This window comes from Bubalus bubalis, chromosome 1 (assembly GCF_019923935.1).
Source record: "Bubalus bubalis isolate 160015118507 breed Murrah chromosome 1, NDDB_SH_1, whole genome shotgun sequence".
NCBI lineage: Eukaryota > Metazoa > Chordata > Mammalia > Artiodactyla > Bovidae > Bubalus > Bubalus bubalis.
The window spans coordinates 16,914,984-16,928,977 of NC_059157.1; the positions used below are offsets into that span (position 1 = coordinate 16,914,984).

Below are 13,994 nucleotides of genomic sequence, written 5' to 3' on the forward strand. Positions count from 1 at the left end.
TTCAAGCAATAAACATGTTGGCATAGGAAGCTGTTCGGTGCTGTGTGGCAGCCTCATGGGAGGGGAGTCTGGCGGAGAATGGGTACGTGCACCTGCACGACTGAGTCCTTTTGCTGTCCACCTAAGACTGTCACAACATTGCTAACAGGCCAAATCAGAATATAAAATAAAAATTAAACATCTGACAGTCATAAAATCATTCGGACCTGAAATAAATTATTTTTTATATATATGCTTTCAGTTTTTAATCTTGCTTCAAAGTTTTGAAAAGACTCTTACCTATTAATTTTATCTTGGCTTATAACTATTCTCTATATTTATGAAAGATACAGCTTCTAGTTAACTACAAAATAAACATCTATTTTTAATCATTTCAATGAGACATTAAATATCTTTTAGCATGACAAATTATTTGAGTCCATGGACCACACAGACCCTATATATCAAGCATAAACTAAAAATGCATTGCACAATAAGTGTGCTTTTAATGAGATCTACTAATTTTAACTGCAGGGTTTTAATATTTAATGTCCTGACAACATCTTTGTTTAATTTTGTCTGTTGAGAGAGAATAAGTGTGATACTTCTTAACGGTTCATCAACTCCTTCAGGTCATTGGAGAGGGCACCATTTTAAATATATCTATAAATAACTACAGTGCATGAAAAAACACTCTGCCTTCTACATGCAATGATACTACCCATACTAAGTGCATTTCCAAACTAATACACATCACTGGTTTTTCATTAGTGAGATCAACTTAAACTCCATTTTTAAAAAGGAGCTATAAAGCTAATGCCAAGTTTAACAGATCAGTCAGCAAATAATTGCCGGCCCTTCTGCTTCTCTTAGTTGTCCTATTTGCTTCACAGGTGACACCAGGGTAAAAGGGAACATTATCTTACAGCTTCAATCATACATTGGATGCAGATGCAGGGATCCCAAGTTCTAGGCGTCTAGGATATTTGCACATCTCTCTTAGGTAACACAGAGGAAAACCACAAGGAAAGCAATTTTATAAATATGAAGGCAAACAAACAAACAAAAAAACCACCAAACACCCACATGGAAAAAAGCAAAAAACCATTCTGGATATAACAGAGTAGATAAATGGTGTGACCTTTCACAACACTCTACAAATAAAACAGCATTATTCAAAGGATGCAACGAAACTGGAAAAGGCAGCAACAATACATCATGAGACACGGAATCATCTGAAAGAAGCGGTCATGGACAGAAGTCACACAGAGGATTTCTTTTCTTACTTGCACAAGTATCTTGAGGGATTTGAAAGGTCTTTCACCATGAAGCACTCGCCTCCATTCACACAGAAAGTTTTCTCCTTCTCTGCACACTTGACAAGATGGCTTGTCCCAGCTGTAGATGTGGATGTGGCTGGATAAAAGATAAACAAGGGAAAGTTTTACACCCATCTTTCCCTCTTCTGAGCAGCCTTTAAATGCTCTTAAAAGGAAGAGCTCATATAAGATAAGATGTACTCCACTAAAGTTTCTGGCTTAATAAACAACAGCATTAAGACTTAAAGACATTAAGTAATTTCTACCTGTAAATAAATAGAATAAAATTATAAAAGGGTAATTATAGTTAATTTAATTATAATTAAATAGGAAACAAACATTTCTTATAACCAATACTTTATCTTCTAAAGAAGTGGAAAAGAGAAGATCTACTAAGAAAAATACATTTTCCATGTATGGCTGAGTCCCTTCACTGTTCTCCTGAAACTATCACAACATTGTTAATTGGCCATACCTTAATACAAAATAAGAAGTTAAAAAAAAAAAGAAAAATTTTCCAAGAAGGCTCAAAAATAATGATATAAATTCATATCAGTGCAACTGAATTTAGGTATCAATGTTAAATGGCAACTAATTGATAACATTATTTCATTTTGAAATGAAATATTACCTGACACAGTCTTAGTGATTTTTAACCCTTTGTCCTCTATATTAATTTCTATTTTAGTATTTGCAACTGGAATTCAGATCCCGCTATTTACTTATATTTGACCTTTCACGTATTTTCCCATTTTCTCCTGCCTTTCTTTTTCATTTGCTTCATCAGGGCACATTGTGCTTTGACATTTAACTTAATTGCTCCTCTAATTCTGCTTGATTGTTACTCTACCTGATCAAAATACTTAGCATCTGATTATTCACTTTCTGAATGATTCAATGCCTTTCTGGTCTCTTATTCTTCTGTCTAAGGCATGTTTGGGACCATTTTATGGTTCTCACCAATGACTTTTAGGAGGAAGAGCAAAGGACAGTCAAAATGATTTGCATTTTGGAGACAGATCTGGTTCAAATACTATCTCCTACTAGCTTTGTGTTCAAGAGTAAGTTTCTGAACCATCCAGATGGTCAATTTTTCCATTTAGAAAACAGGGGACTCTTACAGGACTTTTACAGAGATTATCAATAATCTAGGTAAAGGATCACCGATTCAGTGGACACGAGTTTGAGCGGGAGATAGACAAGGACAGGGAAGCCTGGCGTGCTGCAGTCCATGGGATCATAGAGAGTCAGACACAACTCAGCAACTTAACAACAACAAGGTAAAGGAATTGGTGCTAAACTGGCATCTGATGAATAATAGCAGGTGGCAAAATGGAACAGATATGGAAGAATCTCAGTTTTGGTATCTATCAATCAGATGTAAAGCTTAATAGAAATCTGAAGATTTTCAAAGAGGCATGCTTTTCTTGAATCATTACTATGGTAATTAAAAATTGGGTTCATTTTTAAATTGTTCCAACAAAAAGTTCTTTTCAGAATGCTTTTCTAAACGTCCAGCTCAGGTCTATAAATCTAACCAAAGAATCACGGAGTGATTTTCTTACCCTCTCTTATCAGCTACCCTTTTACCATTTTTTTTTTTTTTTTCAGGAAGAAGGGAACATAATTTGCATCATTTGGCCTATAAAATCATTGAGTAGGCAATTTCTATATACCACTTAGCATGAATTTTGACATGTATCTTCATGTGAAAAACTATATACTTAGGTACTATGAATATTTTCATCCATGGCAACTGCCTTTAAAAATATTAGGTGGGTGTTTGTCTTCAGTGTTAAAGGTTTCGTGCTTAAGAACTTTCACTGCTGACAGGGATCTATGGAATGACAAGCTGGGCAGAGTATTTCTGCTGAGGGGACCGCCCACAGAGTTCTGTCACCCTCATTCCTGCAACGGAGCTCTGAGCCTCCAACAGACCCCAGCAGCAGTCCTTGAATCCCTCCTGCCAGTCTGCTAAGAATTCCCCCTTACACACGCTGGGCAGCAAACACTGCAGCAGGCTCTTCCAGAACAAATGCTAAGGCTTTCACTAAAAACATCAAAACCAACATTCCCTTCCCCGCCAAAGCAGACACTCCATATTCACTGCAAACTAACAAAGAAAATTAGCTGTGATAGACAGAAGAGACAGATACATCATACCTATTCCTTGGACTTTCTGATCTTGTTTTATCAACTAGGTAGCATTAAATGTGGGGTTAAAACTTGAAATAATCTATTTCCCCTCCCCAATCCTTTAAAAGTATTCTCCCTGACATGCATTATCCTTTGCATGACACCCTCAGTTATGACACAATCATTTGAAAAGTCCTTAGATCATGGAATAGGATCACTAGGAATAGGAAGAGTTGATAATAAAATAACTCTTGGAGAAAATGAAGTAGCAGCTCTCTTATGCGGTCAGGGACTATCTTACTTAGTGCTTGAATCCTTTAGCAGCAGAAAGAATAAAAATGATCATGGAATTACAAAGCAGAAATTAACTCCCAGGAGACACAAAGTGTGGACTGACTTGGATACAACTGTTGTGAACCAACAGCCAAACACAGGAATAAGTTATAATTAATTGTTAGAAGAACCGGGGTTGGAAATGGTGATAAATGCACCTTTCAGATTTTTGCCAGGCTTCCTTATATTCTCCTTAGTTGAACCCTGTGCACAGTCAGCCCAAAGCAGACCTATAAATTTTGCAGTGATATCCTTTGTCTTTGGCCTATACATGCTATATTGCTCAGTCAGTTTCCGTTTGGTAATTCTGCCAGAAATTAATGAAACAGACAGAGCAGGTTCTTCAGCCAAACTGTAGAAACAGCATTCTTTTTAAGGCAGCTGGCAGGAATTTATAAGAGGTAAAGATTACAGTTCTGCCAAGAGAATGTGCTTTTGATATCTAAAAGATGACCCTCATAGCTGCTTTTAAAAGAAGTAGGAGACAGAGATCTCACTTACTCAGTCCTTAATAAACTCTGCCTCGTTCTGCTTTGTAACTAGTTTGTCAAAATTTGCTGGTAGAGTCAGAAACAACTTAGCGACTAAACAACAACGACAACAAAAGTAAGTGCTAACTGAACAGCCATTAGGAATATGTAACTATGACTTCATTACCTTACGTTTGGATTTATATGGACATTTTATCCCACACATGCCTTCTCTGGAATGTTACCAACTTCAAAATTCTAAGGAAGAACGTGTAACTGCAGTAGCTGCTTTCAAGTGTTTCCCTCTCAACCTGGTCTGTCAGGATAGACAAGTGACTGTCAGGACTAGTGACTAGTGACCATTTTGAGGAGGTCTGGACAGTTCTCTGACTTAGCCAACGATGTGGAGACTAAAATTACCACTTTAAAGACTCCCCAAATCCTCCACCCTGCAATAGGATTCCCTCCTTTCTAGCCTGCCTGCCTCCCACTGGCCCCCCTCCCCCACCCCCACCCCCTGCCTTTCTTCTTTCCATCTATTCACAATTCTTTAGTTGTGACCACCTAGACATAACAATAGCTAAAGTCACTGCAGTGGAAATTTGTAAGGCTGTAAACAATTCTCCCTAAAAGGAGATCTTTATAGATAGAAGGTAGTGAAAGCACCCTGGAGTTAGCTGAGAAGAATCAGGTGCAAGGCACAATTTTGCCAAATATTGTCTGCAGGACTCTGGTCCCAGCTACCTGTCGCAGAGTATTCAGCTACAAAAATGAGATATCATAGCATTGCTGCAAAGTTTGATAAAATGCTTTGCCAGCTGCAAAATTACACACAAAGAGATGACCTGTTTCCATTACTAATGGCATAAATGTGGAACAAAGAGAGGCAAAAACATTTCTGTCCAGACTCTGTAATTACATATAATCAGCCTCGAATGTTGTTTCTTGGTAAATTATTCTTTTACAAAATGTGAAGAGATGGTTTGATTTGGAGGGGTAACCACTGAGTGATTACAAAACATGAAGTAAATATTAATAAATTATTCTTTTTCAAAATCACTGTCAATAATTCATACCTATTCCATTTGCTTATAAAATAAAACTGAAGAACAATTGAGCTAGAAGAAAAAGAAACTATCTCAAATATGTAATTATTTTCAACTTTCCAGATCCACATAATTCTATAATAGTTCTTAAAATTTTTTTATTGAAGAATATGATTTACAATATATTGTAAGTTTCAGGTGTAATTCTCTAACATTTCTGACTGAGCTTCCAAGTTACATAAATTCAATGTATTTGTAATCTTTTGTGTTATCTGAACTCTGAAATAGTTAAATATATTAATAGCAACATATCCATAGAATATGGGCCATAGTATCAGCAACTAAACATTTTGGAAATCACATACTATTGCACACTTTAGTAAACATGCAGAATAAAATTTTGAGGAGTAATTAAGTGTTGGCTGCTCATTACTAAATATTTTCCCATAGAATCACACAGTGTATTTCCTGTAGAATACTAGACTTTTTCTGCTCAAAGACAGCCTAAAAAGAAAATACTGCTGGAAAGGATGGTTCACTTTCTTTCTGGTTTTAAGTGGTGTTTTCTTTATCAAAGTGAAGTAGATAGCACCAACAAACCATAGCTATTACACAAAAGCAAACTGCTGATAAGAAACCAGTCTATTCTTCTTTGACAATTAGCAGGAATTAGTATGAGTATATAGTGTTTACCCCAAGGAAGGATCATTAGATCCTGTTTTCCCTGAGGGAATGAGCCCTAGTCCTAGGAGTTTTAAGGACAATTCTTAACAATTTACTTGGCAGAAGAGGAAATTAAATCACTCCATGCAGTTTCCTCAATACCATATACGAATACTAACAATTTTTATATTCTGACATGAAAATGTCAATCACTGCAAAGTTGCAGGGTTTTTTTTTTCTTCAATCCTTACCTGTAATATTCTCCGTGGCTATGTATTTAGAAATCTGCATGCTTCCTTGATCTTCCATCTCCCAGTTTTTTAAAATAAATCTGAAATTATTATTTTTGCTTAGAATGTAACACCTCAGCAATTATGTACCAGAGCACTTTGAACTTCTACTAGGAAAAAATGCTTATGTTGTTCCTGAAAATGATGCTCTGGCTCAGAAGATGAGCAAGAAAAGCCACGCCACCTAATGCAGTTCCTATAGATGCCAACGGATGGGTGGGGAAGGCATTTGCTCTCCAAAGGAAGATCCAGAGCCAGACAGAACCACGGAAACATCATAGCTCTGGGTTGGCATTTTTTTTTCAAGTAGTAATTCAATCCTTTGCTGAATAGCAAATAGATACTTGGGGGAAAAAAAGTGATAAGAGAAGATCAAAGAAACCTATCCTGACCTGGGTACTCCCAGAGCCCATCTCCTTGGCCTCTCCTCTTCTCAACTCTGCTATAGAAACACTTCCCTCTTCCTAAGGGAAGAACCATCATGAGACCATAAATGGAACCAGAAATTTCTAAAGTAGAATTAGAGCATCTCACTTCATGGACCTCAGCACTCACTAATAAACTGGAAGTAATGTTTTTTAAGATTTTTTTTTTATGGAGACCATTGTTTAAAGTCTTTATTGAATTTGTTACAATATCGTTTCTGTTTTATGTTTTGGTTTTTTTGGCCTTGAGACAGGGATCGAACCCACACCCCCTGCATTGGAAGATGAAGTTGTAACCCCTGGACTGCCTGGGAAGTCCCAAGCTGGGAATACTTAGAAGCTGGTAGATTACCCAGAAGGTAAGCATCTGTCCAAGGAATAAGCTGACAAGGGCTGATGGAGGTTAATTGGTTAAGTGACAGACTTGAGCTTTAATATCTAATGTCCCATATTGAAAAAGAGGATACAAATCATCTCAAAAGAATAGTTCTGCAGGCTTTCATAAATTTGCTCAAGCAAGTCACAAAAGTGTACAGGATGCCCAAGGTCACAGAAGTAAATCGGGACACGCTTATTTTCTATTTTCTTATATGTATTTTGGGGCTGAAGTCGGTTCATAGGATTGCCTTTAGATTCCTCCCTCCCTTACAAGCTCTCTGGGAAGACTCTAGTATTATTTCTTCATTCTTTGGCAGAATGAAAAATGACCCATGGGGGTTTCTGCTCGTAAAACAAAATTCTAATTTTTGTTGTAACCCTGAGCTCATTTGTAGCTAAACAGAAAACAGATTCTAAGTTGCCAGCAGTTGCTGAGCAAATGCTTGGGTGTCATTAGATAGTGTTATCCTTAGAAAAATAAAACTTGTCAAGAAAGGTTATTTTTCAAACAATAGATGTTGCTTTTTTTTTTCTTCCTTACAGCACATTTCACTCACAATGATCACAGGGTGATCATTCTAGTCAACTGCTTCTTAGAGCAACAAGTTAATGGCATAAACACCTTTTAGGATGTCTTTAGCTTTGCTAAAGGAGTCTCCTGCAGTGGATTGCTGGCTGGGTGGAGTCACACGAAAGCTACATTTTCTTCCTTAAGCCAGTAATCTTTTCATAGCGAAGAAGCCACTCTGGATATACAGGTCTGCTATATATTTTCTATTAATTGCTGACAGTTTTATCTGAGTATAAAATTTCCATAGCCAGAAGTCAACAAACTTTCAAGCTGTTTGTTGACTCTTTTCCTATCAATACCTTTCCTAAAGGAGTAAAATCCATATAGCCTACAAAGCAAATACTAGCAGTACACCTGACTGGCTTAATTTGATGTATTTATAGATCTCGCCAGGCTAAATGTAGAAGGGGCACATTCTTTATTGTATTCTGCATTTTCTACCAGTATCAATTTGGCTGGAAGAAGGTCATGCCATTGTAGAAAACGTTAAACTGTCATTTTCCAGATTGGCCAAAAGTTTGGAGCACCAAACCAATCACATCAAAACAAAGGGAACTGATCAAAGATTCAGTTATTCAGGGAGATGCTGAAATTACCATGTAACGTTTAATGACATAGGTTATTTTATTCATCAAGTAAATGAAATGAAAGTAGATTAAAGGTTAAAAGACAGAAACTATGAGGCAAATTCATTATCTTATTCATCAAATTAAAAAAATCATGGCATATCAAAATAAAAGTCATATGGTCATTTCAAGAGATAATCAACACTGATGAGACTGAAAATCAATTTCTATAAAGGTATCTATAAAGTATTTTTATCACCCAAATCAAACCTAATCAAGCATCCAGATCCAGCTACTAATTTACAGGAAGAACATGGGTCAGGGGGAACATATAAAAGAATGTCACTGGATGCAATTGGAAAAACCCAAACTATGGAGGCTCTACAGGGCAAATAACCCGATTTCTTTAAAAAAAAATTAAAAAAAGATAAAAAGACAAAGACAACTAGAACTTGATACAGATCCAAGGGTGAGAGAAAAGAAAAACCTAAAATATAGACATTAAAAAGAGATACATAACCCAATTACAATGAGTAAAACTTACTTAGATCCTGATAAAAGAGGCACTCTGATCATTGATTAGATAACACATATTACTAAAGGGTTATCCTTAATTGGTATATGTGTCAAATGCATTATGGTTATGTTCTAAAATAGTCCTTATCTTTCAGAGATACATGCTATAATATCTCTACACTGAATAATAAGATGTCTGTGATTTACTTGAAAACATTAAGAGGAAAGGAAAGTGCGTGAAATCAGGACAAAACAAAACTGATCGCTGCTGAAGCGGATGATGGCTGCATGGCAATTTGTTGCATTATTCTCTGCACGTTCATACGTTCAGTATGCATGTTTATCTATAGGTACATGTTTAAATGTATGCTTACCAATGTTTAAAACTTAAAAATGCAAAATATAAATTTCAGGCTTTTTAAAAAGATGTCTTTATAAACTGGAATTAGAATGATACTCTATACTACCTAAAAATATTGACTCTGGCCACCAATCTAAGTCATACTTAACTGTGAAACTCTTGGGAAGGTGGTTTCCTTAATATCAAGACTAAGCCAAGAATGCTGACTACTGCTTTGAAAGTTCTAGCCAATGCAACAAGGCAGGAATAACAAATTGTGGTATAACTGTAGGAAAGATGAAATAATCATTATTGGAAAATGATATAATTGGATACTATCCATGGAGTCGGATGCCACTTCCTTCTCTGGAGAAGACTCTTGAGAGTCTCTTGTACTGCAAGGAGATCAAAACAGTCAGTCCTAAAGGAAATCAACCCTGAGTAGTCATTAAAAGGATTGCTGCTGAAACTAAAGCCCTGATACTTTGGCCACCTGATACAAAGAGCTGACTCACTGGAAAAGATGCTGATGCTGGGAAAGATTGAAGGCCAAGTGGAGAAGTGGTGGCAGAAGATAAGATGGTTGGATGGCATCACCAACTCAATGGACATGTGAAAGTCACTCAGTCGTGTCCAACTCTGCAACCCCATGGACGATATAGTCCATGGACTTCTCCAGGCCAGAATACTGGAGTGGGTAGCCTTTCCCTGCTCCAGGGGATCTTCCCAACCCAGGGATTAAACCCAGGTTTTCTGCACTGCAGGTGAATTCTTTACCAGCCGAACCACTAGGGAAGCCCAAGAATACTGGAATGGGTAGCCTATCCTTTCTCCAGCAGATCTTCCTGACCCAGGAATTGAACCGGGGTCTCCTGCATTGCAGGTGGATACTTTATCAAATTTGAACAAACTCTGGGAGATAGTGGAGGATAGAGGAGACTGGAGTGCCACAGTCCAAGGGGTTAAAAAGAGTGGAACATGACTTAGCAACTGATGAAGAAATGGTTGGATACCTGTATTAACTAGCAAGAAAATCTAATAAAATAAAAGAATTATATTTACAACAGCAAGAGTAAATATCAACCAATTAGGTCAGGCAGGTGTGATCCTAACAATAAATATGCAGAATGGGAGATACTTTGAAGGGGCAGTATAGAAGGGGAATTGCATCTGTACTTTGGGTAGAAAAAGGCATTCTATTAAAGGGAAAAGCAAATGAATTTGTGGATGTAGAAAACTAAATCTCACATTCAATGAAAAGCAGTAGTTCAGTTTGGGAGATGGATTGTAAATAGGAAGGTGAAGTTAATGAGGCTATAAAATAATAATACATCCATATTAAAGAAGCCCTGGCTGGAATTAATGTTTAATCTGTAGGTCATGGAGGGAGTTGAGCTTTTGCTCAGGGCCATCATTAATAAAATTAATGGTCTATTCTATAGTGTTTGGAAGGGGAGAAAAATGGAGACCAGGAGATCAGTGAAGAAGCTGATATGAAGGCCTAAATGAGAGAGAAAGACTGCTCAAACTAGCACAGAAATGATGGGAGAGGAACTGGTGCCCTATTGAAGAATTAACACTACTTCATATGCATATACATTAAAATTAAGCAAGAACTAAATGATGAAGTTTGTATTTCACACCTTGTATTGCACCTCTTTCTAAAGCATTCAAACAGCCTAAACACACATTTTCTCATTACTCTTCACACAATCTAGGAACTACCCACGATACTATTAGACACAGGGACTGAAGCCCATTCTGAATACTCAACACTCATTGGTAAAATTAAAATGTCAAGTCTTGCAGCCAAACCTACATGACTGATGCTTTCCTAATGTAACTACCACATGTCTGTTGATATCAAGGAACCTGTTACAAGCAGACAATATTCTAGTTCGCCCAAAATTCTAAGTATTCAGATATGTACATAGTGATAGTCTTAGGATTTATGAAAGCATGTCCTTGACAGGAAATGACTCCCAACAAATCATTTTAAGTAATCTACATGTGCAGTATTTTGTGTAAAGGAGTCTTTATAAAAGTATAGGTAAAAAACAAGGTTCAGACAACACAGACATCATCTTTCAAGGGTTTCAGATTGGAGTCAGACCGCTTTGATCAGTGGATCTCTAACACAACAGACCTGAAGACGATCTCTTCAAACGTTACCTTGGCAGCTCTAAACCCCTAGACTGTCCATCACTACATGCCATTTAGCCAAATTACAGCAATTCTGTGTTTGTGTGATGACTGTAGACATAAAGAACCAGACTCCAGTTCCATAAGCTCCGTATTTTCCACACTGAGGCCAAAGGTTGTTGCATATAAAGTAATGAAGCGGTAAAAGCATGTTTGACGATAGGAATCTTGCTGTCTTACACTTGGTTAATTTCAAGGCACAGATTTTCCCAGAACTCCCAGGAGTTCCCTTTTCCCAGGTTCATGGCCAGAATAGCAAAACATCACTTCCTGTAGGATGATGCATCCATGAAATGTGTTTCTGTGGTTTTTAGGGTCCTAGCACAAATTCTAGGTCACCAAATAACACACAGAAATCTTTTTTCAATATTGCTATGGCCATTTACATATGGCCAGAAAAAAAAGTTTCAAACACACAACTTTATTTTTTCTTAAATTTTTCTTTTATGGAAGTATAGTTGACTAGAAGAGGAAATGGCAACCCACTCCAATATTCTTGCCTGGGAAATCCCATGGACACAGGAACCTGGTGGGCTACAGTCCATGGGGCTGCAAAAGAGTCAGACGTGACTTAGCAACAAGACATCATCATCAACAACAACAAATAGTTGATTTGCAATGTTGTGTTAATTTCTGCTGTGCAGCAAAGGGATTCAGTTATACATATGTACATTCTTTTTAAATATCCTTTTCCATTATGGATTATCATGGAATACTGAATACAGTTCTCTGTGCTGTACAGTAGAACCCTGGTGTTTATCGATTCTATAAATGAATCGATACATCTGCTAACCCCAGCCTCCCCCTCCATCCCTTCCTAAGCCCATCCCCCTTGGCAACCACCACTCTGTTGTTCTCTATGTCCCTCATTCTGTTTCTGTTTCATAAAACAGGGTCATTTGAGAAACACACATAATTTTAAATGCTTTACCTCCAGAGAACACTTTGCCCTGCTGCCCACAGGACTAGCTGGTCTCATAATACTTAGTTCACCCTAGGTCTTATTTTTCTAAAGAACATATTCTTTTCAGGTTAGAGGTGGGGATGGGAAATATGACAGGCAAATCCCGCGCATTTGCAGAACTGGGCCAAAATTATAAATTAACCTCCACTACATTATGCCTGAAGAAGCTTTCCTTCAAGACTTGGGATTTTTTTTTTTCTATTTTGTTTTTCAATGTCTAGGCCTTCACGCTCAAGCTGAACAGACACCTGTTTTCCTACTGTTGCCATTAAACCTTGTTGTTCAATAAAAAGAAAACAGACAGGTGCACGCTTCGAACTCTTTTTCCAAAGTACACAATATATTAAAAAAAAAAAAAAAAGACAAAACCTGGAGCCATGTGTTCAGTGTCCTACTCTCATCATCTGGTCTAACTGTTTTATATACTGACATCATTTGCTTGTTGGAAAAACTTGATGGAAATCATCATTCCGCTTAAGCTAAACCAAACAAGGGCACCTTGAAACACGTTGTATAAGAAAGGCAGAGGAGAGGCCAGGATCTTATCGAAGCTGCCTGGCTGTTCCCTGCTCTGGAAGAAACAGGGAATATTAAGAAGGTTCACATGTAGGGTCTTAGTTATAATTTATTGTTTTTTTCACATTTCTTTTTTTTAATTAATTTTTAAATTGAAGGATAATTGCTTTCCAGAATTTTGTTGTTTTCTGTCAAACCTCAACATGAATCAGCCATAGGTATACATGTATCCCTTCCTTTTTGAACCTCCCTCCCATCCTCCTCCCCACGTTTTCCTTTTCCTGGAGGTGATATATCTAGCTGAGGAATAAAACACTTCTACCTCCTGATGCTGTAATAATTCAGAATGGCTATGGTCTTCCCGCTTTTCAAATATAAACCACAGACACTGCAAGTCTGTATCTAATACAGATCTTTGCTCTTTCCATTCCTCACTGAGGGCTCCATACCTAAATACTGATGAAGGGAAGAGCAGACAGCAGGAAATCAGGGCTGTGTAGCCCCTTAGCTCTGAGGGAATCATGGCTCTGCAAAGCTACCCCAAAACATTGAAGCAGGCAGAACTCAACCCAACCCTAGCCCATGTCCATTTTGCCAGTTTAATTCCTCCTGTTCCCATGCAGTTTCTGGAGAGGTACCAAACGTCTTCAGTTGAAATTTGTCACTTATGCAAAAGTTTTTTTTTTTTTAATATCATATGATGCTAGGTTATTTATTTATTTAGCACTTGCTATGCAGCGTGTGGGATCTTAAGTTGCCTGACCGGGAATTGAACCTGTACACCTTGCACTGGAAGCACAGAATCTTAACCACTGGACTGTCAGGGAAATCTAGGAAAAGCTTTAAAGAAGTCAAACACTTTGCAGAACCAAACGGTAAGTCTCAGTAGGAATCTGCGCTCAGATAAGCAATTCCAAATACCTAGTGAGAACTCGCCAGTTCAGTTATGAGTGAATCCAGTGACTACCATAATGGAGAAATCCAGCCAGTGCTAGTCATGATTCTGAGCTCCACTAAGGGCAAGTTCACAGACCACAGGCAAGTTCTGGTTATATTTCTTAGTGGCAACAAGCCATCCGAGACAAAGGCGATCTTGTTAATAAGAAGAAACCAGAGCTTGAACCCTATTCTTTGAAAAGACCTGTTTGATTCATGGCTTGTCCCTTAAGGATGCCTTACTTCCTAATAATACTGGAATATAGAGCTCTTCTGTTAAAAGAAAGGTTTTTTTGCGTGTGATTACACACCTTGCTAGTGTGTCCGATACTTAATCCCAGGGA

The 13,994-nt window shown here is 37.6% G+C and overlaps 1 protein-coding gene across 14 annotated transcripts in view; it reads right to left on the reverse strand.

The window, feature by feature from the left end:
* NRG1 (neuregulin 1) overlaps positions 1-13,994 on the reverse strand; it is a 240,744-nt gene that overhangs the window by 41,988 nt on the left and 184,762 nt on the right. For 12 of the 14 annotated variants that reach the window (XM_006076209.4, XM_006076211.4, XM_006076210.4 and 9 more), the window contains one exon: positions 1,266-1,395. In XM_006076209.4, coding sequence (XP_006076271.1) covers positions 1,266-1,395 — 130 coding nt within the window. Of the gene's footprint in view, positions 1-1,265; positions 1,396-13,994 lie in introns of those variants that run through there. The other 2 variants (XM_025269312.3, XM_025268889.3) reach the window with 1 other exon arrangement.